At 60.2% G+C, this 26722-nt stretch overlaps 3 protein-coding genes across 4 annotated transcripts in view; 2 read left to right on the forward strand and 1 right to left on the reverse strand.

The window, feature by feature from the left end:
* Nucleotides 1–2132: 2132 nt before the first annotated feature.
* LOC135324756 (dynactin subunit 3-like) lies at nucleotides 2133–6470 on the forward strand. The gene is made up of 7 exons (XM_064501634.1): nucleotides 2133–2289; nucleotides 2411–2495; nucleotides 3202–3288; nucleotides 3921–4004; nucleotides 4528–4586; nucleotides 5353–5412; nucleotides 6030–6470. Exons 1-7 carry the CDS (start codon nucleotides 2191–2193, stop codon nucleotides 6117–6119), a joined length of 564 nt encoding a protein of 187 aa, XP_064357704.1. The 5' UTR covers nucleotides 2133–2190; the 3' UTR covers nucleotides 6120–6470.
* A 4907-nt stretch (nucleotides 6471–11377) lies between these two features.
* Nucleotides 11378–14339, forward strand: LOC135324679 (ribonuclease P protein subunit p25-like protein). Its single transcript, XM_064501423.1, has 2 exons — nucleotides 11378–11531; nucleotides 12953–14339. The coding sequence occupies exon 2, from the start codon at nucleotides 12962–12964 to the stop codon at nucleotides 13517–13519; it is 558 nt and encodes a 185-aa protein (XP_064357493.1). The 5' UTR covers nucleotides 11378–11531; nucleotides 12953–12961; the 3' UTR covers nucleotides 13520–14339.
* A 6348-nt stretch (nucleotides 14340–20687) lies between these two features.
* LOC135323455 (dynein axonemal intermediate chain 1-like) overlaps nucleotides 20688–26722 on the reverse strand; it is a 149167-nt gene continuing 143132 nt past the window's right edge. For both annotated transcript variants that reach the window (XM_064501893.1, XM_064501894.1), the window contains exon 20: nucleotides 20688–20969. In XM_064501893.1, coding sequence (XP_064357963.1) covers nucleotides 20865–20969 — 105 coding nt within the window. In that variant the 3' untranslated portion in view covers nucleotides 20688–20864. The remainder of the gene's footprint in view (nucleotides 20970–26722) is intronic.

Consider the following 26722-nt stretch of genomic DNA (forward strand, 5'->3'; position numbering starts at 1 on the left):
TGGACTCTGCCGGCCCGATGGAGCATGTGTGCCATGCAGGGGCACCCCCGGGACCCTATTTTAGCACTGATACCGCCTTTGTGGGGCTTGGGGGTCCCAGGGCAGACCCGGTACCCGGGACAGGGGAGGGACAGGGCTCCCACAGGGTGGCTGGGCTGAGCCGGGGTAGCACCATGGAGGGGTGGCTCCAGCATGGGGATTCGGGCACTTGCGGGCATCCCCCACCACGCTGGGCACAGGCCACAGCAGAGCCGGTCCCCTCTAAACACAGACCGGCAGCACATGCTCAGCCACCCGTCCCCATCGCAGCCCCCAGCCAGTTCTGCTAACGAAGCCGTTTTTAATTGCTGCCTTTGTGGAACAAAGTGTGGCTCCTTCCCTCCAAAGGCACCTCTCTCGCAGCCCAGCTATCGATCCCGAGGAAGAAAAGGCAGAGCATGCGAGGCCTCAGCCTGCCGCTCCTGCCCAAGCACTCTGCACGGGCCCTCCAGGGAGATTTGGGGGGCCAGGGAGGTTGCTGGGGGCCTGGGCCACCCCACGGCTCCCCCACAGAGCCCAGCAGTCCTGTACAAGTGTCCCCTCCAGCATGGATGAAAGCTGCAGTAAGGTGTCCCGAAGGGTGACACCACCTCAGGGCATGGCGGGTTTTGCTCTCTGCAAGGGGCACCGTGGTCGTCCTCAGAGCCCCTTGGCCAGAGTTGTCTGCCAGGCTAACAAAACCCTTGCTGTCAGCGGGTGGTTTCAACCCAAGAGCCGGGCCTGAGGTTATTGGAAGCTAGCTAGGGATTCCCCGGTGCCCAAGGCACGGCACAGCAAAGCCCAGCCACAGCCCAAGAGGGGCAGAAACCAGCCTGGGGCAGCCCTGCCACTGCTGAAGCCACCGGGACGTGTCAGGGCAGTCGTCACCTGAGCCCTGGGGCACAAGGGACACAGCGAGATGCTTTGGGAGCTCCCAAACATCTCTCTCTGTGGTTTGGGTGCAACGGATGCTACCGCCACGAAGTCAGGTCCCCTCATCCTCTTCAGGGCCCCCCGCAGTTGTCAGTGCCAGTTAAAGGCAGCAGGAGGGCTCAGGGGGGCTGTCGCATTCATTAGTGTCTCACTTTATAGTAAGTGTCACCTGCTTTGGTCGATAGGAGGAAGGTGAACCCAGGCAGCCTGAGGCCTGGGGAAAAGCCCGCGGCAGCCTCCTGCATTTCAAAGGCCCTGCTGCCATGCAGCCCCAATCGCTATATCTATTTTTTTTTAATACATTTGAGTGCCTCTTCCTGAAGGACCACGCCGGAATGAAGTGGCTATCGACCAGCCAGGCGGTGTGAAGCCTGCACACGGGAGGGCACCTCCTTCTGCAGTGCAAATCAGCATCGATCGCCCTTAACATCTCCTCTTCGGCTTTGAGATCAGCTTCGCATCTCCCGCTCAGCTCCCCGAAAGCCGATTTCCATCTCCGACCCGCGGCAACACCTCCCCCTCGGTGGCCTCCTGGCCTCGTTACCCCCTCTGAGGAGGGAGCTGGGGGTGGGCAGGCCGGGGCCTCGCGACGATGTGTCCTTCAAGAGCGAAGGTCTCCCAACTTCCCAGACGGCGCCCAGGGGGATGGGGGTCACCCCCCGCCCGGACAGCTGTGCCCCCTTCCTCCTCATCACCATCCTCGTCCTCTTCTCCCTCTGAGGTGCTTCCCTCGTCTCCAGGCCTCGCGGGCACTGATGGCCCGCTGGGGCACTCGGCAGTGCGCATCGGGGCCTGCCCCCGTTTTGGGGGCCAAACGAGCGTTATTCACATCGCCCCCCCAACCCCGGTGACTCCTAACTCCGGGTCGCGATGGGGCCGTGCTGCCGTGACAGGGCGCCGTGTCGGCGACAGGGCCGCGCGCAGGCCTCAGGCCGCGGCGGGTGGTCTCCGTGGCAACGCGGAGCGCGCGGCGGGGGGGGGGGGGGGGGGGGGGGCGCAGGGCGCCGTCTCCACGGCAACGGCGGGGCCGCGCGGCGCCCGCGCGACACGGCGCCCGCGCGACACCGCTCCCTGACGACACCGCTCCCTGGCGACACCGCCCCCGGCAACGCGCCGCCGTGGCAACGCGGGGGCGGGGCCGGCGCGAGCCCGCCTCGCCTCCCCGCGGGCGGCTTCCGGGAAGCTTTGACTGGGGGAGGAGGAGGAAGTCCCGCCCTGCTACTTCTGGCCGTCGGCAAGATGGCGGCGGGGGCGATGGAGCTGCAGCGACTGCAACGGCGGGTGGAGGAGTTGGAGCAGCGCGTCTACGGCGGCGGTGGGGCCCGCGGGCCGCGCAAGGTGTCGGGGGGACTCCGGAGGGGGGCCACAGCGCCCGGCGGGGCCGGGCTGGGCCGGGGGGCGCCCTGCCCCCGGGGTCCCTCCGCAGCCGGGGTGGTGACGGGCGTTTGCTCCCCTCCAGGTAGCGGACGGGCTGGTGAAGGTGCAGGTGGCGCTGGCCAATATCGCGAGCAAGAGGGAGAGGATCAAAATCCTGTATAAGAAGAGTGAGTGTGGCCTGCCCGTGCTGGGAGGCGGGTGGGGTGGGGGTCTGTAAAAAGGAGCAGGAGGAGCAACAAAATAACTTGTCTCGGAGATTTTACTGCCTTAATCAGAAATTCCCCCCCGCCCCGCTGAGCACCTTTGCTTTTGGCTTCTTATTTTCTATATTTGGTTTAGAAGTAGGAGTAACTAAGTAGGGAGTCTTTGTTCTCATGCTTCCTCCACTGAGGGGTTGGGGGTGGGGAAGGGACTGCTTAAACCTGTTATTTGCTTTATATCTGCCTGCGTCAAAACAATACACAACAGCGCCACGTGAAATGCAACCTTTCAGTGTTGTTAGAGCAGGAGCTTCCAGCATGGCTTCTTGCACGTTCAGGTGCTCAGATTTTTGACACATTTTAGAGCCCTTCTCATCTTCACATGTAGTTGGAACAAGAAGGATCATGTGCAGCTGCTGGTGGTGGCATCTGGGGAGCTGTCTCTGGACTGGGGTGTACCTGAAGTGGATGCAGGAGTGATGCTTTGCACTGCTAAGCCACCTCTTAACCAATTTTACTTCTGTGGCCACTGCTGTTGCTAGTAGTAGCAGGGAAGAACCATAAATGGACATTATTTGCAAAGTAACCTTATGTATACAGCACAGCGGAGAATTGCACTTGCAGAGATCATATTTCTTCTACTTTTTGTCTCCAAACTTATTTTTCATTGTAGTTGAAGATGTAATCAAATACCTAGATCCTCAGTACATTGATAGAATGGCTGTTCCAGATGCCATGAAGCTACAGTTCATCTTGGCAGGTATGACATGGAATGAGAGGAGACAGTTCTTTAACACTGCAAAAGTTTTCTTTTAAATAGACTGAAAGGGGGTGGGGTTTTTTGTTTTTCTTTTTGTTCTTTTTAGTTTAAAAGTTCTGCAAAGGGCACCCTTTTGAATCTGATCAGACATGTGATTAGAACAGGGGTATCTGTCACCCTTGGTGCTTTCCTGCTCATGTTCGTGCCGCAGCTTTATCGGGTCTGAACTTTTTAGTGTTGAGTAGTTTAACCCTGAATTGAGAAAAGAATGAGGAAAAAAAACCTGGAACTAAGACAGGTTTTCACACCCCAGTCCTAATATTTACTGGACTATGACAAAAAATGTAGATCTTTGGATGCATGTTGAACACTTTCTACCCTTATCCTATTTTTCCCAAAGAATGCAGTTCAGTGGGTGGTTTTTGGAGTCTTCAGCCAGAGATTTCATGCCTTCTAGTTCTGGCTGCAAGATACTTTATTTTTGCCAAGTGGCTCTTTTGGCTGTGTTAGATGTGAGTGATTTAAGAAACTGATCTGTACCCATTACTCCAGAGTTGCCTTTCCAGTATTTGTGAAAAGCCAAAGCAGTGTCTTATGTTCACTGACATTCCTTCTCATCTCCCTTTAATCAGAGGAACAGTTTATTCCTTCCCAGGCAGCCCTTCTGGAGCAGGTGAAGAACCTCCAGCCCATCTTGGACAGCTCCTGTATCCAAGGTACCGTATGCTCTTCTGCAAGGGTTTTCTGAGCTGCAAACACTGTTTCCCAGCTAGCTGTAGCCTGTGCCACTTTTTTCTCAAGTCTCGGACAGCACCTTTGCAGAGACCAGTGGCTACGCGCTGTGTACGATCACCAGACTGACATGGAGCCGCTCTTGCCTGCTGCTTATAAGCTGTCTCATTGCCAAAACATCCCCGTTCCTGGCATAGGCAGAGCTTCCCTTTTAATTGCCTGCTATAATGTTCCAGCTACTCTGCTGTAGCTCTTAAGTAACCTTCAGGGCAGACATCATCTAACTCATGCCATCCTGAAGCAGTAAGCAGGACAAACTTGGTATTTAATATCGTGTAGCTAGGCACACTTTACAGTATAAACAGTGTGTTTCTGGCCTGTGGTGCTGGCATCCAGAGGGCAGAGTTGTGCTGTGATTTGCCCTTGGAGAAGTAACCGTCTTTATTTTGGTAACTAATCCCACATGATGTAAAAGAAACCAAACAGACTTCTCTTCTGTGCTTTCAGCTGTTCCTGACCACGCAGCCAAACTGCAGCGACTCTCTCAAATCCACATACAGCAGCAGGTAATGTGAATATTCACGGTAGCCCTGGCTAGCGAAGAGAAGAGACCTTTTGTTACTGGTTGTACTGACACTCCTGTGTTTGTGATAGTCTGAATTGCTCATTTATACCAGCTTTTCTTACCTTGTCCAGAATATTTATCCTGCTGTTCTGGAGAAACTTAGGCACCTTGTTGAGGGACTAGCCAGGATTTCTGAGAACTGAGTAATTAGTTCTGTGCAATTAGTGCTCTGCCTAGCATAAGCCTGCCCCAGAGGTTTGGGTGCAGCTCATGAACTGCCATGGGTTTAACCAGCTGGCTTTCTGCTTTCACTGGGACACTGAGGTAAAGCGCTGCACTCAGCCAGCATCCCAGTCTCCAGAAGGCTGTTGGTACTGTCACCTTGTCCCTTCTCCCTTCCCTGTCCCACGTGCGCACTCCTCGAGCTGGTGATGAACATCCTGGACAGCACCTAATGCCCCTTTCAGCAGTTCTGCTGCAAGTGTGCCAACAAGCTGGTGGCCAGGCGTGTGCCGCGTGCTTTCCTTCTGGGGCAAGCGAGGTGCAGCCTGAGGAGGGGCAAGCAGTGGTGCCAGCCCGCGTGCTTGGGCACTTTGTGTGCGCTGGTGTTTCTCTGTAACCTTTCATTTCTCTTGACTGTCAAAACACTTCTGGTACAACAAGCTCTTATCTCAGTACTGGCTTTGGATGAGTTTCCACTATTAGGGACTGGGAAGACAAATGTCCTGGAGCTTATTGCTCATTCACGGAGGTTCCCTTCTTTGTAGGAGCAGTGTGAAGCTGTCACTGACACTGTCAAGATGCTCCTTGAAGACTACAACAAGATGGTATCCTTTTAGCTGGTGCCTCAGGCATGACACACTGAACCACTTGTTTGTCTCCTGTGCCTGCTTGCCCCATCACGTACTGTTGGCAGCAGACAGCCCCAAGTGCCAGGTTTAATAGCAGTGTCTTTTTTGATGCCATGATGTCTGTGTTCCTGTTGTTTCCCTGTCAGGAGCAGAGCTGTGTCACAGTGCTGCCTGAGAGCCAGAACTGCCCCCCTCTAAGAGGGAAAGTGTGGGGTGTCACCTGCAAGCCTGAGCCTGTGCTGGCTCCGCTCACAGTGCAGTTTGGCACGCAGGAGCACTGGGATGTGTCCTGGACCTGTTGGGTAGGGAGCTTTGGGCCGTTCTGGATCAAGCCCCTGGAAATGCTGTGCGGTGTCAGTGTTCAGAAGCGCTTCTTGGGTACTAATCGGCGTTTAGTGCTGTGTGCTGGCTCAGGGCTTTGGCAGTTTGAGTCACTGTGGGCTTTCCACATGATGATGCCCCAGGCTTCTTTGTCTGTCAGTCAAGGTTGCAGTGGTGCTGTCAGGCTGCCAGGGGCGTCTCAGATGGTGTTTTGACCTCAGTTTCCTTCCCTGAAGTTTCCACATCCATTTTTCCTTAAGAGCCATGTCTAGACCCTGCTTCTCTCCAAGCAGTTTGTCCAGTGGGATGAAATGCTGACGCAGCTGGAAATGGCCAAGAAAGTGAAACCCGTGGCAGAGTGACGGCAGTGCTGGGAGTGAGGGGAGCCACAGGTGGGGGCCCCGGCGGTGCCGGCCTTGGGAATCTCAGGAGAGGCTGCAGCACAGCTCGCGCCCGGGGACCTGTTGCCTCAGCGGCGTGTGTCTTTCCGTTCAGCGTGAGCGGGCTGCGAGTGATGGTGCAGGCTCTTGGGGGCACCCTTGCTTTGTGGCTGCACTTTGTCCGCCCTGAATCAAAGCCACACTCTTGGTGTTCTCTTAATATGCCACTGTCCGCGAATCTTGCACTTCCATGGAATATCTTTTGGTTTGTAACTTATTTAAAAGTCCCTTTCTGCTGTTACTGTGGACCGTAGTAAAGTCTTAAAACACTAACTGGGTTGTCTCTCCTCCCCTTGGTGTAGTCATGGCAAAGACTGACGGGCCAAGCTCAAAATTGCAGTTGCGTGTGGTGCTGATGCAGCCTGCAGCTGGTACGCCATGAGGAAATTTTATCCCCAGCATGAACTGGAAGCAGCCAGAGGTCAGGTGAAGTCAGACGATGTCCTTGTGTGAGGTCCTGTGCATAAGTGTAGGGTGAAATAGAAAATGCCTGTGCCTGGGGTGGGTGCTGGACTCCCGGCCTTGGGCAGTAGTGTGAATGCTAATCCCCCTAGAGACTAGCCTGTCTGGTGTTTTTCCCCTGCAGTGAGCCATAGAGGGCTCTCCACAGACTGTGTAGGAGAATCTCGCTCTTCTCTGGCTGGAAGAGGCAGTTGCAGCGTGGCAGGTCTGTGTCTGAGGGCAGGTGAAACCCCTTCAGTCATACAGGCATACCTGGGTTGAGGCATTGCTGCCATCGCACCAAATCCCCTGAGCAAAACCAGAATCTGAAAGGAATCAGGACTGCCCAGGAGGCAGATCCCAGCTGGGAGCTGCTGTAGGGGCTTGGATACCGGTGCTCCCTCCTGAGCGAGGCAGCGCTGGAGTACTGCCGTGGGGCCAGCACTCTGGTGCCTGGTGCTCTCTAACAGGGTTAGTGAGTTCCCATCTGGGCAAACCACTCCAGAGCTGCCCACGAGGGGGGGCTCCAGGCCGGCAGCAAGCCATCATGTCCCTGAAGGGGCCTAGGAGGCCCTGCTAGCCCCGGGATCCAGCTAGGACTTAATGTTCCTCCTGTGTCATCATTCACATGCAACTGCGCTCGCATGCAAGTGCCCTGGCATGGATGCGTGTAGACGCGTGTGATGGACCCTGGTGTGACCAGCACAAGAGATGGCTGTGTGAGGGCAAGGGTTCTTCCTGAGGCCACAGCTGGGCCAGGGACCTTCCTGCAGGGCTGGGGCCATGTCCCCATGTGCAACACAGCCCCGCGGCCTTACTCCAGCTCTGCCACCCCGCACAGAGGGCAGAGCCAGCTCACATGTCACAGGTTAAGTTGAGCCAAAGGACTTGTCCTTGCTAGTGTGAAAAGCCTGGCTTGCTGCAGGAGGAGCTGACAGCCTGCTCCTACTGCTGCCAGAGCTGGCAGCCCCATCTGTGTGGGGGGCAATGCGGAGTTTGGGGTGCTGTGTCCCCAGACTAGCATCACAGAGAGCCTGAGGTTGTTCCCTCACCACGGTCAGGGCTGAGGATAAGCTCCAAAAGGAAGAGTCAGGCTCTGCCCTGGCTCCTCCTCCTCTTCGTCCTCCTGCCAGGGTAGCGCAGCTTCCCCAGGGCTCCAGAGCTCATCTCCCCTTTCCCATCCCTAACGCCCTGCCCCTCTGGCACAGGGAGGCCCCCCACAGAGCTCTCTCAATAAGAAAATCAGTTTATTAAGAAAATAGAGGTTTTTTAGACCAGATACCCCACAGACCCTGGCCCTGCCTCTCCTTGGGGGCCTGATGGCAACTGTACTCTGTGCTAGAGCTCTCCAGGGGTGGCGACAGCTTGCCTGGCTGTGAGCGCATCCTCTCCTGTGCCAAGCAGAGGTTGCTGCAGCTGTGGGCTTGTCGCAGGCGGCACGGGCACACATGCCCGGTGGCACAGGCATCGCAGTGCTCCGGGGAGGCCGAGCTCTCCCCGTTGGAGGTGTCCTCGCTGGATGGTTTGAAGGTGCAACATGGCGAGGCTGCCTGGCTTGGGACGCCCTGCGGGATGCTGCTGCACGCCCTCGTCCCCTTGAAGCTGGTGTGGCCGCAGGTACTGCGGGACCGGGCCCCGGAGCCCTGGGGGCTGGCAGGGCGCTGCCTCCCGGGCCGGGACTGCTGCCTTGGCCCTCCGCGGCCTGTCCCGGCCCTGCGGTGTGGCCACCTCCTGTGACCACATCTCCTCTCCTTGCCAGGCATGTCTCCACTGTGGCCACCGACCAATCTGGCACCTGCCTGGGGTGCCCTCTGCTTTTGGGGACTGCGGTGGGGGGCCCCACTGCCCTCGTGGGGGCCTGAGGATGCTGTGGTCCCCTCTGTGCCGGTGGACGCCTCCGGAGGGGTCGCAGCAGCCAGGCAGGAGCGGTCAGGACTCCAGGCCCTGGCCTCACTGCCGCCCTGGGGGCTTTGCCAGGCTCCAGGGGCCATTCCCCCAAAGCGCCCGCGCAGCCCTGGCTGATCGCCGCTGGACGGGCATCCTGCTGCGCTTCCGTCGTGCCAGGGCTCCCTTCGTGCCTCGCTCCTCCCACGCAGCTCCCGGGGCCCCTGTGCCCCCGGCTCGTGCCCTGGGCCTGCAGGGGGTCTCCTCGGGGCTGCGCTGTCGCTGCCTGACGCCCAGGGTGCGAGGCCCCGGAGGAGCCTCAGCAGCGCGGCCCCCACGGCAGTGCTGGGACCCCGACGCTGCTGCTCTGCTGGGCTGCCCCCCGCACCCCTGGCCATGCTGTGGGTGTCTGTGCCCATCCCGGGCGCTGAGCCCAGTGCAGGGCTGCTGAGTGCCACCTGCCCCCCCAGCAGCGATGGAGGGGGGCCAGGGTGCCAGGCAGCCGTGGACCCCCTGCCCATGTCTGCTGGAGGAGGAGGATGCTGGTGTGGACTGCGGGGGGGCAGGGGCGCCCACAGCTCTGCCATTTGGGGCTGGGGAGTGCGGCACAGGGGGGCCCTGCTCTGGCCCTCAGACCCGTGGCCCTGCGGGGGCCCAGTGGGTGGGCGCAGCCCCGCAGGGCCCAACGCTGCGGCTGGTGGCTGGGCTGGGCACAGGGTCTCCACGGGCTCCTGCTGGCTCACTGGGGCCACCGTGGCCCGGGGCCCCCCAGGCCGCGGAGCTCGGCACCCGCAGCCCCGTCCGGCCCGCGCGGCCTTGTGGGCGGCCTGCGAGTCCCGGACGCAGGGGGGCAGCAGGAAGGTGCCCAGCGCCCGCTGCACCACGTGCAGCTCCAGCCAGGGCACCGAGACCTGCAGCCGGGCTGGCGGCACGGGCTCCCCCGACGCAGGGTCGGGAGCCCCCAGGGGCCCCTCCGCCACCCAAATTTGGGCCCCTGGGTGCGATGAAGACTGCTCAGGGCCGGGCGTCCCCGTCCCATCCCGCCGGCTCCGAACCATCTCCCGCAGGCCGCACTCGAGTGCCCGCAGCACCTGCCTCCTGCTCCAGCGCAGTGTGGCCACGGAGGCCGGCGGCGAGCAGCCCCGGCCCTGCTGCGGGGGGCTGCGGGCCCCACGCTGGGCGCCCTGGCGGCTCCTTGCCCTCCGCTCCCAGCACAGCCCTGCCGCCGCCGCCGTGTCCCCGCTGCCCGAGCCGGTGGCCGTGGGGTCCGGGGCCGGAGTCACCGCCATGGCCCCCGGCCCTGGCTGCGACTCCCGGCGCTCGCCCGGGGCATCGCTCGGCGCCGCGGGCAGGGAGCCGGCCCCGGGGGCCGCGCGGCCGCCCCCCTCGCCGGGTGCCTCCTGCGGGGACGGCGGCGCCAGGCTGGGACGGGAGTCGAGCCGCTCGCTGCGGACGCCCCGGCTCGGCTCCGGCCCCGGCTCCGACGCGCCGACGGGCCCCGCGGTGGCCGGTCCGGGCAGCCCGGGGCCGGGGGCCGCCGTGTCCGGGCCGGGCGACCCCGGACGCTCCCGCTCGCCCCGGGGCGGCCCCGTGTCCCGCGCGGCGCCGACCCCGGCGGGGAGCTCGGGGGCCGCCGGGGGCCGCGGGCTGCCCCGGGGGAGCTCGCCTGGCCTCCACGTCCCGGCGCCGGGGCAGGAGCCCGCGGGCCGCCCGCCGCCCCGGGCCGGTGGGGGGAGCAGCGGCGGGGGGCAGGGCACCAGGCGGGCCAGGGACTCCTCGGTGGGGTTGGGGACGCCCCAGAGCCCCCGCAGCCGCTTCCGCAGCAGGTTGTCGGCGACGGCGGCGGCCTCGGCCGGCGGCGCGGGGCAGAGCCGTCGGGGGGCCGGGGGCCGCGGCGGCCCCGCGGGGGCCGGGGCGAGGCGGGGCGAGGCGGGGCGGTCCCGGCGCGGGGCGGCGCGCTGCTGCGAGCGGCACACGGGCGCGGGCAGGGCCCCCAGCCGCAGCTCCAGGCCCTTCCGAGCCAGGTGCCGCCGCAGCGCCGCAGAGGCGCCCGCAGCGGGCGTGGCGGGGGCCGCTGCCCCCGGGGCCGGGGCTGCGCCGCGCGGGCCCCGCGGCGGGGGGCAGAAGGGGCAGCGGTGCCCCGAGCCGCCGCCGGATGAGGAACCACGGGAGGGGCCGCCCGCCTGCGCCGGCTCTGCCGGGTCCCGCCGGGGGCCGGAGTCCCGCGAGGTCGTCGAGCCCGGCCCCGACGAGCCCGTGGGCGCGGGTCGCGCCGCCGGCACCGGCTTTCCTGGGCGCGGGGCCGCCGCCGGCCGCCGCCAGCTGCCGCCCTGCAGGCACAGGAGCGCCATGACGGGACCGTGCGGGACGCGACAGGACGGGACCAGACGGGACACGAGGCCACCGGACGCGATGGGACCGGTCGGGCCGAGCCCCCCCCGCCGGCCCCGGTACCTGGCGGCGCCGGGCGGCGGCGGCGAGCAGGGCGGCCGCGGCCGCCAGCAGCAGGAGGCCGATGCCGAGCGGGACCAGCCCGCGGCGCAGCGCCGGCCCCAGGGCGCCCAGCATGGCGGGCCGGGCCGGGCCAGGGCAGGCGCTGTGCGGCGGCGGAGGGGGCGCGGGATGGTGAGGTCACAGACCGCCGCTGTGACGTCACAGAGCCGCGGCTTCGCGGCGCCCCGCGAGAGCGCGCAGGCGACGAAGGGTGTTGGGTGAGCGGGGGCAGGGTCGTCGAGTGGGCGGCGGCTCCGGTGCCCGTCGAAGAAGGCAGGTTTCCGCCCTTTCTCCCCGCGTGGCCTGCACGCGCCGCCTGTCGCGACATAGTGGCGCCCTCTCGCGACACAGCGCGGCGAAGAGCCCCCCGGCGCCCCGCCCCTCAGCGCCCTCGCCCCGCCCCCCGGCAGCGTCGCCCCGCCCCCCGGCGTTGTCGCCCCACGCCGCCTGCGCGCGCCCCGCCCCCGGGTCGCCATCTTGTGGCGAGCGGCGCGGGTCGCGCTGAGGCGGCCGCAGGTGAGTGGCGTTCCCGGTTCCCCCTGCGTCCCTCCGCGGGCCCCCTCGGCGGGGATCCGGCCTCTCCGCGGGGCCCTGGGCTCCCCCGCACCACCGCGTGCCCCGCGGCAGCGGCCTGGCCTCCCCTGCGGCCCTGTAGGGGGTCCGGGCCGTTTCCCGCTCCAGGCCCCTGTCGTTCCCCTCCCCGCCCCGGCACCCCGTTCCCCCCCCACCACGTAATGGCGGCCGGGATCCCGCTTCCCCTTCAGCGATGGGGCCGGGCCCTGCTCCTTCCCCAGCAGGGCCGGGCACACGCCAAGCCCCACAGGGGAGACGGGGCCCACGGGGGGTGGGCCCTGCTGCCTAATGCAGAGTCGGGGGTGCCGATCTGACCCCTCTGCCCGGGGCTGGCCGCTGGGTGAGACTCCGGGCCAGAGGGTAACGAAGTGCTAGCACTGTGTGCACAGGCGGCTTTGGTTTTGGCTGGGCCTCTCTGCCTCTGCTCGCTTCCCTTCTGCAGGCCCCTCACAAGTTCGTGATGTGCCATCACCTCACCTGCTCCTTACTGGCCACGTGCGTGCTGTCCCCAACCCACGGCTCAGTCTTCCTGCGCTGTTTCATCCCTGGCTTTATGCCTAGACTGGACAGTCATGGGGGTCAGGTCCTTACTGCTTGTGAACCTCCCCCCTTCCCCTGACTCTGTTTCTGTAACATGCTTGGGTTGCTGAAGGTGAGATGCGCCCAGGTTCATAGTGCAAATGTTCTGGTGCTGATGATGGGACACAGCAATGGTGAATACCCCGTTACTCTATTCCTGATAACCTGTGCTCACCCACGTGTTCTCTGATTTTCACTGTGGCGCTGCTTGTATTTCTCCTTTCATCCTGCTTCGACTCACAAAACTAGACCTGTTCCTTCTACAATCTGTCCTTCAGGGCCAGGCTGTCCTGTGGCAAGGTTTGTGCCGTAGGTATACGGAGAGGAAGACTGGGATTGAAATGACTGCAGCAGGATTAGTTATGACTTTCTTATTGATATTTTGCATATGGCCTTTTAGGATCTCTGATTCTGATGGCTTGAAGTGCCCTTTTGGGGAAAGATTGTTGCTAACTTGTTTGAGAAGCAGTTACAATAGATGTTTGTGAAGTGCGGGTGTTTGTCTAGACCTGCTCTGAGTTTTTTCACATGGCTTGAAAATACCTAAGATCACACTGATTTTCTGTAATTTAAGCTGCAGAAGTAACTTCCAGATAGGTTTTACCACATTAGGAGGAATAAATGAAGCTGCTGCTTCATTTATTGAGTTCTGTGAATTTGGTGCAGGTTGTTGAAAAGTTGTGGGTCCTGCTGTGCTTCTTCCTCTGACCTGGATGGGTGAACTTACAGAGACCAGTTTTCTGAGCCATAATTACACATATTAATGGATCTGTTTTCCTTTTCAGCACTGCAGAATGGAGAACTATAAGAAGACCAAGATTGTGGAGAAGCCTTGTCCTCTTCCTTTCACTGACCTGCCCCCTGATATTATTGAAATGAAAGTGAAGGATGGGAGCAAAATCAGGAACCTGATGGGATATGCCATTGGCAAGATGGAGCTGGACTCGGTGAGGCAGATCCTTTTCACTGGCTCAGGCAAGGCTGTCAGCAAGACCATTACCTGTGTGGAAATCATGAAACGAAGGCTCAAAGAACTGCACCAGATCACCAAAGTGCTCTTCAAACAGATCGAAGAGATCTGGGAACCCATCGTGCCTGAGGCAGGCCTCGATGCCCTGACAGTGAAGAGAAACATTCCTGCCATATGTGTCTTGCTCAGCAAAGATGCCCTCGATCCCCAAGAGCCTGGATATCAGGCTCCAGGCTCTTTTGAAGCCTTCTGGATTGAGACACTCAAAGCGGAGTCCCAGGGCCAAATGAAGAGGAAGCAGGGTGGAGGAAGGGGAGCTGGCAACACAGGAAAGCACCCTCGGTCTGTCGAAGAGGATGAGGAGTCCTGCGAAAAGTCCTGAGACAAAGACGCGTTTGGGTGTAACTTGGGGGATTTAAGGAAAAAAGCCAGCTACTGTAGCTGGAAAGCTGCTGAACACATGAGCTTGCAGAGCTGTTAGAGGAGGGAAGGAGAAGTTGCTGTTTCAAAATAGACATGATTGTAGCTGTCTGAAATTGTGTTTTGACAAGTCTCCTTATCAAAGGCTGCCAGGCTATACTCTGTAGCTTGCGGCTCAGGGATGAAACAGGAAGATGGGAACCGAGCATGGACTGTTGGCATCTTGTCATGGGGCCCAAATTAATGGCTGTTCACAGAGCTGGGTTTAAGCTGCTCGGGGAGATGCAGCAGGCGCAGTGCACCACCTGCTTGTGGTGGAGGTGGCTCTTGCCGTGGCGCAGATGGGAGGTGTGATCCGGCTTGGATTTCTGGCTGCTGCCTGTGTCGCCAGAGCTTGCATATACAGAAAACACAGTACTGGGCTGGATCAGCCGCTTAATCTGTGCCTGAAAGTCTGTCTTGTGCTAATCCCTTGTGGCAGCCTGGCGGTTTGAATGTACGGCTGCAGTCTCTCCTCAGATATGACTCCATCTGTGATTTTTGCGAGAGTTGCACCCTTTCTGTCCTCCTTTGACCTCCTCTGTGGAGTTGGCAGATTAGATCTCTCTCTGCCAAGGTGTCAGGAGTTGACTAATGTAATAATCGGCCCGAAATCCCTAAGATGTGTGAGTGCCCTGGGGTGGTGGTAATGGTAAGCTCCAAAGCACAGTTTCCTCTTTTTGCTCCTTTATGATACATAGAAATGGGTTTAGAATAAAGTTTCCTCTTTATTTAACGTGAAATTTGTAATGTCTTCCTCAATGTGATGGAGGTCATTCTCTAATCATTACTGACAGAACTACGGCTGTGCCTGCGGGCTGAGCCTTCGTGCTTTGACCCCTTCCTCAGGAGGAGGGGAACCTGCATATGGAGAGTTTTCTCTCATAAAGGAACTGTAAATTGGCCCTGGTGTGTGTGTGTGTGGGGGGGGGGGGGGGGGAGAGGTTCTTTCCTTCCTTTGCAGTTCACCTTTAATATCCAAAGAAAGCTAAACATTTGTTTTTTCTGGGAAGCTTTTTGCAGTTTTTCTTTAAACTGTCTAGAATTGCAGGCTCAAGTACTTCATCCAAACTTTGCTAAAGGAAGCAAAGGACAGAGCATCTTTTCTTGCTCTACAGATTTACTTCTGGAGCAGCTGAGGTAAGTAAACACAGGGCAGGAAGAAAGTGCTGTTCCTTTGAAAGCTGAATGCTTGCCAGAACACCACCTGCTTAAACTACATCGTGATTTAAACCACTGCCTGTCCTCTTTACTCTTCTTTCTCAAAACCTGTGTGTCTGTTGGCCTGTGCAGACCTGCCACAACCGCTTTACTTTGAGGGATACTCTCAAATCCATGGGAACAAACATTTAGAGAAAGGCTGAAAGGGGTGAGGTGGTGCCCTGCCTGCGTGGCATGACACCTTCACAGGCAAGCCCCAGACTTCATCTGCCTGTGAGTGTATGAGGTTTTTGCCTTGCATCAGGGCATGCTTCCACACAGGTTGAGCTCCTGGAGCGAGCCAGAGCAGTGCCAGACCCTTGCACCGTTTATTTTTTTCTGCTGCTTATTCTCACTTGCAGGTGACTCATTTCATTCTTTTGCCTCTTAACGTGTTTCCCCAAACTACAGAAGCTGTACGAAAACATGTTTTCTGAGGATTTCAAAGGTGCCCTTCTGGCTGTCAGCAGCTTCAGCAGCTGAGGGCCATGCAGCAAAAGGGGTCGTCTTCGGAGTCCAAACTTAATGACATATAAAAACAAGAAGTAGCAGAAAGGGAATTAATTTGCGGTCTCAGTTAGAAAAAGTTGAAGACATAATAACAATCTGAGTTGTTCCCAGGGCTAGTAAACAGCTTTTTTTTTTTTTTTTTTCTGGGATGTTTCGGCTGCAGGTAGTCTGGGTTTAGTTCTCAGTAAAGCACAGCTGCCGTTCAGACCTGCTCGTCTGCCAGATGGATAGAAACGACAGGGCAGCGTTACGCCTCGTAAAGTTGTGAACGCGAGATCCTGGCTGTCTCCCGATGCTCCGATTTTGTAGCGTTAGGTGCAAGCGTCTGTGTCGAGCCCATGCTGGTCTGGAATTAAACGTTCCTGATTTCACATATGTTGTCTCGCTTCATCCCAAAATGAACATTTAAAATGGGAGATCACGCTGTGTGAAGCGCGTAGCGCAGACTGCCTGACGTGGCTGGCATGAGCGGCGCCCTAATGCGGGCGCGTGTGATGAGAGGCAGCTCCCGAGCTTGCAGAAAGGTTTCTGTTGTTTTCAAACCCTGGAAAACAAGCTGGGTTTGGTGGCCTTGTGGAAACGCTCTGGAGCGACTGCTGAGGAACCTCAGTGGCATGGCCACAAACCGAGGCCCCGGTATGCAGGCTGCTCCGCTGGCCTCGTCCCGGCCCCGCTCCCCTCGCCTGGCTGCCGAGGTACCTGCAAGAGCAGACGAGGTGTTTCTGCAAATGCCCAAACCTCTCCATGGTGCCAAAGCACATGAAAGCTGGAGATGGAGCAGAGTTAAGCTAAGGTTATTCATCTTTGCCAGAGCCCTGCTGTTCCCAGCTGTTGTTCTCTTAGATGTAAGGAGGAGACTGCTTTTATTAAATAATCAGCTGTTTAGTGATAAATGCCAAGGAATGACGTTGAAGTGTCCGATTCGACTGTTTCTACCACTTCCATTGTGATGCGCTCAAAACTATTTGTTTACTGTTTTAAACGCCCTTTTGAAGGAAAGTTGGTTCCTAAAATAGCCTGTGTAAATCCTAATGGCAGTGTTGCTTTTAACGCCCAATCAAAACTGCAAAATGATTTTTATTTATGTATATATAGTTGTATTTACAGTTTGAAAATTACCATCAGGTTCCCATGGTGGTTCTGCCTTCCGGGTGTCGGGGCAGCCGGCAGCTGTGCAGCGCCAGGCTGGAGAAGGAGCAGCCCTTCCATGGGCTGCGTGCTGCGTTGGCCACCGCTTCGGGGCACTCATCGCCTTTCCCCTGGCAGAGCAGGGGCAGGGCTGCCCTTGGGGAGCTGTAACGGCCCCACGAGGATCTCAAGCCTGAAGGCCCCAGGCCCCAGCCTCACCCTGTGATGGCGGTAAGCGGTGGATGAAGGGTGAAACCCAAGGAGCGCGGCATCCCGGGGAGCTGGGGAGCAGGTCCGGCAGCCCGCAGCACACGCGACCCCCTGCGTGGCCTCTCAGGCTTGCTCCCGTCAGCCAGGAGAGGTCCCTAGCTCACTTGCCAACGTGTCCTTCCCATCCAGCTCCGGCCTTTGCCTGGCGCGATGGATCGGCGCTCGTCTGTGCAGAGCCAGACAGGCCGCCCTGTGCCGTGACACTGCCGCAGGCAGAGCCTGCCCGGACGGGCAGCTTTGCTCCCCTGCAGCAAATCCCCTCGCCTCACCTGGATGTCTGCGGTGGCACGGGCCAGGCAAGCAGGGAGGGCAGGTCTGGAGGTGGACGGGGGTGTGAGGAGCACAGCCCAGCCCTACTGAGCTTTGTTCCTTGCAGCTTGTCCGGCCCCGGTCCCTCAGCTCTCACCGGGTGACAAGCGGTTCCTCTGGGGACGAAGCCCGCGGTGCCCTCTGATGGCACTCGGCTGAGGAGCTCCCCTACAGTTGAGATGAGGACTGATCTCACAGGGTGTTTGGCTTTGCCACGCGAGGACCCTCTGGGCTGTCTCGCGGCTCCCGTCCCAGGCATGGCTTTCTGGAGCACTTTTAGGTGCCACGCGAAGAGGAGGAGGAGGGCGGGTGGGCAAAACAGCCTCACTCCCTGCTGGGTCTGGGTGGCACCAACCGCCTCTGCGGAGGCAGGACCTGGCACGCGGGTAGCGATGGGGTGGCTACGCTGTGCTAGGACACATCACCCCCCCTCCAGCCTCGTCTCATGGGTGGCAGAGCAGGTTGGGGCCGCTGGCTCCCTGTGGGCCGTCGCTGCCGAGCGAGGCTGGTGCAGGGCTGGGGCCACGTGTGCACGTCTGCATATGCAGGTGTGCATGCACATGCGTGTCTTCATATGTGTGTGCACATGCACGTGTGCATGTCTTTATTTGCGGGTGTGCATGCCTGTGCATGCGTGTGTTAGGGCAGGACGGGGCCGTTAAGGGCTGGGCAGAGCAGGCAGGGCGGCGTGGGCATGGCAAGCAGGACAGACGGCACGGGCAGGGCATGGCAAGCAGGACAGACGGCACGGGCAGGACAGACGGCACAGGCAGGGGAGGCAGGGCAGGGCAGAGCAGGCAGCACAGCACAGCACAGCACAGCACAGCACGGGCCGGGCCGGCCCCGCCGCGCGCCTCTGCCCCGGCGGCGCTCACCGCCGCTCACGTGGGAACGGGGCGGAGGGGGCGTGGCCGCCGCGGCGGGCTCGCCCAATGGAGCGCGGCTGGCGGGGGGCGTCAGCCAATGGCCGAGGGCGGGGCGGAGGCGGGGCGCCGCCGGGCCCCGCCCGCCCGGTGCCGGCGGGAGGGAGCGGGCAGCCGCCGGGCTGCGGCACCGACGGGGCGGCCCAACCCGGCCCGGCCCGGCCCGCACGGGGCCCCGCTCCGGCCCCGCCGCCCGCCCCCCCCGGCCCGGCCCGGTCCGGTCCCGCCGCCTCCCGGGGCGGCCCCGGCGGGGCGGCGCGGCTGCCGCCGCCGAGCGGAGCCAGGTAACGGGGGGCCCGGCCGGGGCGGGGAGCGGCTGCGGCGGGTCCCGCGGCCGGCAGCGGACGGGGAGGGCGGGGGGCCGGGGACACGGCGGGGCCGGGGCCACGGCGGCCCCCTCGGCGCGGCTGCCCGCTGCTGGGCATCGCCGGCGGAGCCCCGGGCGCTGCCCCGGGGGAAGCGGCTCCCCCCGCTCCCGGGGCCCCTCGGGACGGGGCGGCCTCCCGGCGCCGTGCAGATGGCTGGGAAGGGAAACCACACGGAGGGCGGAGAGGAAACGCGAGCTGGGCCAAGCGTGCTTGGAGACACGCTGGCGGCAGCGGAGGGAGGTTTGGGCCACGTCCCATGCGGCCACGCCGGCTGCGCCCCATTGCGTGGACCTCCGCTCCGGCGAGGCCGGGGCCGGGGCAGCCAGCGAAGGCCCTCGCTGCTGACCGCTTCCCGCGGTTGACGTATCAGCCTGGCCCCGACGACCTGCCCTGCCGTCGGGTGTCGGGAGGCAGCGCCGGGCTGCCCCGGGGGGCTCGGCTCCTGCCCCTCGTCCTGGTGGTGACGGCAACTTTCTCCCTTCCAGGTGTGTGAGGGAGGAGCGGAGCCCGACGGCCCCGTGGGTCCTTCTCGGCTGCGAGTGTCGCCGCGAAGCCGTCGCGGAGGCCCTGCTCGTCTGCCGGGGCGGCAGGTGCCGAAGAAGCCGCTTCGCCTTCCCCTGCCCGCAGCGGGGGCCCGGCCTGGAGGCAGGAGCGCCGGGGGGGGGGGCCGCCCCACTGCCGGCACTGCAGCCGGGGCCCTCGGGAGCTGCGGCCGTCCCCGCCGGTCCCCGCCAATGCCCACAGGTGGCCACCGCGCTCCCCATCGCTGCACCGGCATCCAGAGGGCCGGGCTGAGGCCAGGGGCTGGCTGGGGGCCCGGCGTCTCCCCAGGGAGCGGCGATGGGGGCAGCTCTCTCCGCTGGAGCGGTCGTCGCTATTTCTTTTAACTGCGTCATTGCGTTGCTCATCCTCATCCTCTTCCTCATCCTCTGCAAGGCCTGCAGGACCCCGTCCTGCCCGAAGAAGAGCCCGTCCTCCGACACGGATGAGACAAGGAATGAAGAGAAGTACCTGCTGCAGCCGTGAGCCGCACGGCCAGCAGTGCCGGGAAGGGTCAGCAGCCGAGTCCTCGCTCTCGTTGCTGCCCTGCACCTGGACCGGGTCTGCCGAGGGCTCGGGGAATCGGTTGGAGTTGCACGAGCCTGGACACCGCATCCACCCTGGGACTGGGCTAGCCGGGGTGCTGGGCTGGACAGGATGAGAGCCGAGGGGACGCTGAGCCGCCTGCGGGCGCTGTGTAGCTGGGCAGAGCCCTTCCTTGGTGCGGTTTTGGGGCCCACAACCTCCGTGGACGCCCATGCTGGCGGTGGGGATGGAGGAGAGCCAGCAAGCCCTGGGCACCTGGAGCCGGGCCTCACTGATTCCCAGTGCCTTCGGGCAGCAGGTGCTGGGGGAGGCCTGGGGAGAGCGGGGGGCACGGGGCACCCGTCTGCCCCAGCAGTCGCCCCTGTGAGCCGGGAGGGCACATAGGGCTGCTGGGCCTGTCCATGCGTCCCCGGCCTGCCTGTTCTCCCCGCCCCCAGCGTTGGCACCGATGCTGCCGTGCAAGCGCGGAGGGCGAACAGCACCCGAGGGTCTTCCAGTGCCGCTGACCCATCCTCCGGCCCCGCTGGCTGCCTCCTCGCTGCTCCGCGAGAGCCAGAGCAGGGGGCTGTGGGCGATGGGGGCTGCGGGGTGCCCGAGCCGGGGGTCCCCCACCGTGGGCATGGCCGGGCCTGTGCCCCCTTCCCATGTCAGTGCCCCACCATCAGGTGTAGCTACCGCGTCCCTTTGCGATGGTGTTTTTACTAGACTAATAAACTGATGGTAGGACCCGGCTGGCGTCTGCACGCTCTGCCCTGCGCCCCAGTGCGGGGAGCGTTTCGGGGGGCCCCTGCGGCTCGGAGCAGGCGCCGCCGCAGGGGCAGAGCTGCTGGCAGAGGGGCTGTGGGGCGCGAGTGGCTTGCTGGGGCGCCGTGACAAGGAAGGGCTGGTGTCCGCGTCCCTCCGGGGCTCTTGAGCCCCGGATGAGAAACCTGGCTGGGTATTTCACGGCACCCTTGTGCTAAAAGCAGCAGCAGGTTTCTGAGTGGCCGTAAGTTACGGGACGCTCGTGGGGGACGCGGGTGAGCCAAGCAGACGGAGGTCACCTGCCGCCACTGCCGCTTGCCGGCGTTGCGAGCGCCGCTGGCCCCTGGCTCATCTGCATGCAGCGAGGCCGCCGCGGCTCCTGCCACCACCGCAGCCGCGCAGCGGCTAATCCCTTTGCTGCAGAGTGGCGAGCCGGCGCTGCAAGCCGGAGCACTCCTGCAGCCGCCGGCTGGGCAGAGGCGGCCCCAGCCGCTGCGGGCGGAGGGGAGCTGCGAGGTGCCGGCTGCACCCAGAGACGGCCGCACACACCGGGGACTTTTCAGCAGCGCTGTTTATTTGTCTGGGCACGGAGGCGAAGCGTTCCCACCGCGCAGAGCACGGGCCACGGCATGCATGACAAGCAGGCGCTGGTCAAAGGCGGGCTTGTTTGCCCGGCCCGCCGCCGGGGCCTGCCGTCCCGCTCGGCCCGAGGGGCTGCCGCCTCCGCCGCTCACCGCCCTGCCTGGCCGGCTGGCTCGCGCACCAGGTTGAGCAGCTTGTCCAGCTTTGCGATTTCCACCTCGGGGCCCTTCTTAACCTCCTGGCCTTTCTTCTCCTGTGGAGAGAACAAGCGAGGCAGAGCGGTTAGCAGGGGGGACCCGCTGGGGTTGAGCAGGGGAGCGAAGACACTGCAGATGCAGCCCACAGAGAGCCGCTCTGCCCGCTCCCCCCTTGGCATCCCACAGCCCGGCAGGGCCAAGCGCCGCCTCCACGCGGGAGATGCTCTCGGGAGGCCGAGGAGCTGAGCGAGGAGGCTGCCTGCCCTTTTGCTCTCCCTGCCTGGGAAACCACTTCACCTCTCAATCAGATCCTCTAACAGCCTCGGGGTGCAGCAATTGCACACGGGCTTCTTCCTCCAGCGCTGCAAAAAAACCACGGGGACATGACAGAGGAAGTTGCGCGCTGAGCTGCAGAGATGTCTCTAGATTGCTCTAGCAAAGCTGGGGTGCACTGAAGGCAGCAGGCGTTCAGCCCCCTTTCCAGCTATGGCACGGGCGGGTAGACATGAACAGGCACGCGCACATGTGGGGCTGGCTGCTCTCCTGCCCCAGCCCAGCCCCAGCAGAGCAGAGCCTGCCCGCAGCTATGGCGGGCAGGTCTGGGGCGAAAGCAGCCCTCGTTTGAACTGGGCTGTTTGGAAACACGTCCGATTGGAAACGATAACCCCATTTCTCATCCGAGCCCTGGGACAGACCAGGGCTGCTTTTATTTCCCAGGCGCACAGGTTATACCCGGGGAAGGTGCTGCCTTGCGTTAACTCCGTTAACTGAGCAACGCCCTTTGTGGCTCTGGTTTGGGCACTAGCAGCGATGTTGATACTAACGGCCCACGTCACAGCTGAGCATCTCTCTAAACAAGCGCGTTCAGATAAACACAGCTGCTCGGGGTATTTCAGGACCCAGCTATTTCCCCGGAAAAGCTGCTTTGCTGTCTGACAGCGTTCGAAACCCTCCCCGTGTCACCTTGCATCACCCACAGCATCGGGCTTGGGGCCGCTCACGCTGCATCCACGTGGGCTGGTCGGGAGAGGAAAGGGAGCCGGTGCAGAGCATCCCCCCACGGCGCCGGCAGATGTAGAGCTGAGCTTACGCGGCAGGACTGTCCCCGAGGAGCTCATCGAACGGGTGCTGGGGCCACTCGCAGCAACATTTGCATTGATTTTATTCTTTAAGCATTTCCCAACAAGAGGGCAAAACGCTCTCAGACGCAGCAGCAAGGAGGAAAGTGTCAGGAGAGCACCTGGCTGGGGACGGCCAGGGCAGTACCAGCTCCGCATGGGGACAGACTCTGCCCCGCTGATGGGGCACTGCTGTGTTGGCCCAGGGCTGGCCCCACAGCCAAATCCCCCACTGCCTCGCATTGCCTCATGCTCAGGCTCTGCCCTGGCTCTCCAGGCAGGGAAACTGAGGCATGAGAGAGGACCACTGGCTCCTGGCCCCATAGGCAGTGTAGGCACGACTGCTGCGGGACCCTGGACTGTCACCTCAGACCCAAATGCGAGTACTGATGCTGAAAGCAAACTGGGAGGCAGAGGACGACCGAGGTGGCGCCACAGAGGGGGAGGAGGAGGAGGACAGGCTGTTTGAAAACCCGGCAGCCATTGCCCTGCGAGCCCCAGCCCAGCGCACCACAAACCAGCCCATAATGAACTCCACACCCATAATATGGGAGTCATTTAAACTGGAATCACTGCTTTTTGGCTGATGCGTTCCCTCCCTTGCTGAACAGTAAAACACCAAGTTAATAAAAACCTTCCCATAAAACCCATGATGCTGGCACTTTTCAGCAACCCTTTTTTCCCCCATTGGTGGAATAATAATAAAACATCTGCTGTAAGGTTTGGATTAAACAAAACAAAACATGTTTGTGCTTTAAAGCAGCAAGAGTGTCAACCATGCTGGCAAGGCCATCAATGGAAAATTCCCCTAACTTCCCCAGGAGGCGGACTGGGCCCTTCCTCTCCTGCTGAGTCCTGGCCGAGGGGCACAGGCCTGGCTCTGTCCTGTGGGGCCCCTTCATGCCGATGACATTCCCAGAGCCTGACGTTCCTGGCAGGATGAGATTTCTAGGCACAGCTGCATTATCTGATCCCCTTTACAAGGCATCCGAGTGACTTAGGATGCCAGCTTCCCATGCAAAAGGAGTTTAAGCTTTTACAAGCCAGTGTAGAAGGGGATGAGGAGCTGCAAGAAGCCACCAACATAGCTGTCTAAAACTCACAAATGTCTCCTTATTTTACTCAATGGGAAGAGGCATCCAGTTGCCAGGACTTCACAGGATCTTTGCTTTTTTAGTTGCCTAAATCCCTTGATAAACCCAGCACAGCCCCCTGCCCCCCTCCTTTCAGTAAGAGGGAGGCTCCTAGCCACTTCTGAGAGTGGGGCTGTGCCTGGTGCCCAGCAATGGCTGAGGCTGGAGAAGACCTCACCTTCTTCCTTGCTACCCTGCTCAGGACCAAGGCTGGTCAAGGTGAAGACCCCGAGAGGGAGGGCTCCTCCGTTACCAAAATACACCAGTGACGGGACCAGGAAATTCAATGAATGATGGCAAAGAGACTTCCCTGGGTCATTTCTGATGGAAAGACCAAAGAGACCCAAACTTCGCTGTGAATACAGCAAGATTTTCCACACCGGCTCCATGCACCAACAAATGAATACGAATCAAGTACGTGCAACATGATCTGCAGCTCTGAAGCCTTCCAAAACCTACCCCCCCCCCCCGCCCCATTCTTACTGCAACCCAGTGCTGTTATATTGCGGGTGAACCCAGAGCATGCTATGAGCCTTGACACCTAGCAGAGGAGCCAAGGCTGGCTGAATGCTAAGCTGGAAATGATGTCTGTACCAGGGACAGGCCACTTGGGAGGAATAAAGGAGCGTTGTCAGAGTATGCAGGGATGCAACGAGGAAAGCTAAGGCCCATTTGGAATTAAATCTGGCAAGGAATGTCAAGGACAAGAAGAAGGGCTTCTTCAAATACGTCAGTAGCAAAAGGAAGACTATGGAAAATGTGGACCTGCTGCTGAATGGGGTGGGTGCACTGGTGACGAAGGATACAGAGAAGGCAGAGTTACCGAACGTCTTCTTTGCCTCAGTCTTTACTGCAAAGGCCAGCCCTCAGGAATCCCAGACCCTGGAGACAAGAGAGAGAAAGTCTGGAGAAAGGAAGACTTTCCCTTAGTTGAGGAGGATCGGGTTAGAGATCATTCAGGCAAATCTGACATCCACAAATCGATGGGCCCCGATGGTATGCACCCATGAAGGCTGAGGGAGTTGGCGTATGTTATTGCTAGGCCACTCTCCATCATCTTTGAAAGGTCATGGAGAACAGGAGAGGTGCCCGAGGACTGGAAGAAAGCCAGCGTCACTCTAGTCTTCAAAAAGGGCAAGAAGGAGGACCCAGGAAACTGCAGGCCAGTCAGCCTCACCTCCATCCCTGGAAAGGTGATGGAACAGCTCATCCTGGATGTCATATCGAAGCATGTGGAGGAAAAGAAGGTGATCAGGAGTCGTCAGCATGGATTCACCAAGGGGAAATCATGCTTAACCAATCTGATAGCCTTCTATGATGGAATGACTGGCTGGGTAGATGAGGGGAGAGCACTGGATGTTGTCTACCTTGACTTCAGCAAGGCTTTCAACACTGTCTGCCATAACATCCCCATAGGTAAGCTCAGGAAGTGCAGGCTAGGTGAGTGGACAGTGAGGTGGATTGAGAACTGGCTGAATGGCTGAGCTCAGAGTTGTGATCAGAGTCGCAGAGTCTAGTTGGAGGCCTGTAGCTAGTGGTGTCCCTCAGGGGTCAGTACTGGGTCCAGTCTTGTTCAACTTATTCATCAGTGACCTGGACAAAGGGACAGAGTGCACCCTCAGCAAGTTTGCTGACAATACAAAACTGGGAGGAGCGGCTGCGGCACCAGAGGGCTGTGCTGCCATTCAGAGAGACCTGGACAGGCTGGAGAGCTGGGTGGAGAGGAACCTCCTGAAGTTCCACAAAGGCAAGGGCAGGGTCCTGCACCTAGGGAGGAATAACCCCAAGCACCGGGACAGGTTGGGGGTTGACCTGCTGGAAAGTGGCTCTGCAGAGAAGGACCTGGGAATCCTGGTGGACAACAAGTTGACCATGAGCCAGCAAGTCGAGGGAAGTGATCCTCCCCCTCCACTCAGCCCTGGTGAGGCCACATCTGGAGTAGCATGTCCAGTTCTGGGCTCCCCAGTACGAGACAGACATGGCACTACTGGAGAGAGTCCAGCGGAGGGCTACAAAGATGATTAGGGGACTGCAGCATCTGCCCTATGAGGAAAGGCTGAGAGAGCTGGGCCTGTTTAGCCTGGAGAGAAGACTGAGAGGGGGGTCTTATCAATGTATAAAAGTGTCTTAAGGGAGGGTGTCAAGAGGATGGGGCCAGACTCTTTTCAGTGGTGCCCAGTGACAGGATGAGAGGCAATGGGCACAAACTGAAACACAGGCAGTTCCATCTGAACATGAGGAAAAATCCTGTGAGGGTGACAGAGCACTGGAACAGGTTGCCCAGAGAGGTTGTGGAGTCTCCTCTGGGGATATTCAAAGCTTGCCTGGATGCGATCCTGTGCAACATGCTCTAGGTGACCCTGCTTGAGCAGCGGTGTTGGACTAGATGATCTCCAGAGGTCCCTTCCAACCTCAACCACTCTGTGACTGCTTTTGGGCTCTCAAGAAGCCCATTTGCATACAGCAGCAACGTGCTTATCAGCCGCCAAGAGCCTGGAGTAACACTCACAGCCTGATTTGATAGCATTGCTGCTGGCCCACAGAAGAATTAGCTGACAGACTGGAGATAAGGATTTAGGCGTATTTTGCTACTGTTTGGAAATAAATGACGCAGGAAATGTTCTGCTGGCAGGGAATGAAACCTGCAGAAAAGCCCAGGGGATGGCTGGGTCATTCAGGTGTCAGCAACCACACAGGATCTTGGGGCTTTCCGCTTTCCATGCTGAGGCACTGGATAAGCTAGACACTGACTCCATGGATGCTTGTCTCTCTATCTTCTGCTAAAGCCAGTGCTATTCAGGGCAAATTCCTCTCCTTACTGTAGCTCACATGTTTGACTCAGATCTCTACTAGCATCTGTATCAGATCACATCAACGCACAGGCTGGAGAGACAGGTCTCATGGCCCCAGGTCTAAGCAGACTCCCTGAGTGACCTGCTCTTGCTCACTGGAGGCTCCCAGTAAAGCCACTGGAACCAGCAAAGACACTGCAATGGGACCGGCCTGCTCGCTCTAGCTTGACAGTACACACTCTGCCAATAAAGGCATGAGATCAGCGACATCTGACAGTCAGGAGGTGCAAACAAAATCAGATCAGACCTGGAAGGTGCTGGGACTATCAGAAGTGTGTAGACCACTGAAACCCAGGAGGTCTGGGCAGACATCTCCTCTAGCTAAAGGGCAGGTACCCGTGTGCGGTGTGCCACAGTGCAGACTGGCTTAGAAACACCCATGCGAGAGGGAAAGACCAGGCTCCAACAATAGCCGATAGCTAACAGGAAGGTCAAATCCTCACCCATGGTTGTATGAAAAGAAAGCCGTTGCCAGAGGCAGGCTGGAACCCCACACCCATGCTCACTCCCTTTACAGTGTCTCTGTCCATGCAAAAATATTCACACAGCAGGAGCCAAACCCTTCCGCATGTGTTTCTTCTGGCTCCAGCAAAGCCAGGCCATGGAGGAGTTTGGTTCAGCCAACCTTGGAGCTCTTCCTTTTTTTACTCAGGACCATGGCATGATCTGTACTGACCCTTAGCAAGGCGCTCGGGAAATATTAAGC

This window comes from Dromaius novaehollandiae, chromosome Z, assembly GCF_036370855.1.
Source record: "Dromaius novaehollandiae isolate bDroNov1 chromosome Z, bDroNov1.hap1, whole genome shotgun sequence".
NCBI lineage: Eukaryota > Metazoa > Chordata > Aves > Casuariiformes > Dromaiidae > Dromaius > Dromaius novaehollandiae.

Excerpts from the sequence above, each read along its gene's own strand:
- LOC135324756 (XM_064501634.1), top strand. The coding sequence starts at position 2,191 with ATGGCGGCGGGGGCGATGGAGCTGCAGCGACTGCAACGGCGGGTGGAG. Across the intron at positions 2,496-3,201 it reads CAAAATCCTGTATAAGAAGA|TTGAAGATGTAATCAAATAC; the intron begins GTGAGTGTGGCC and ends TTTTCATTGTAG. Across the intron at positions 4,005-4,527 it reads GGACAGCTCCTGTATCCAAG|CTGTTCCTGACCACGCAGCC; the intron begins GTACCGTATGCT and ends CTGTGCTTTCAG.
- LOC135324679 (XM_064501423.1), top strand. The coding sequence starts at position 12,962 with ATGGAGAACTATAAGAAGACCAAGATTGTGGAGAAGCCTTGTCCTCTT.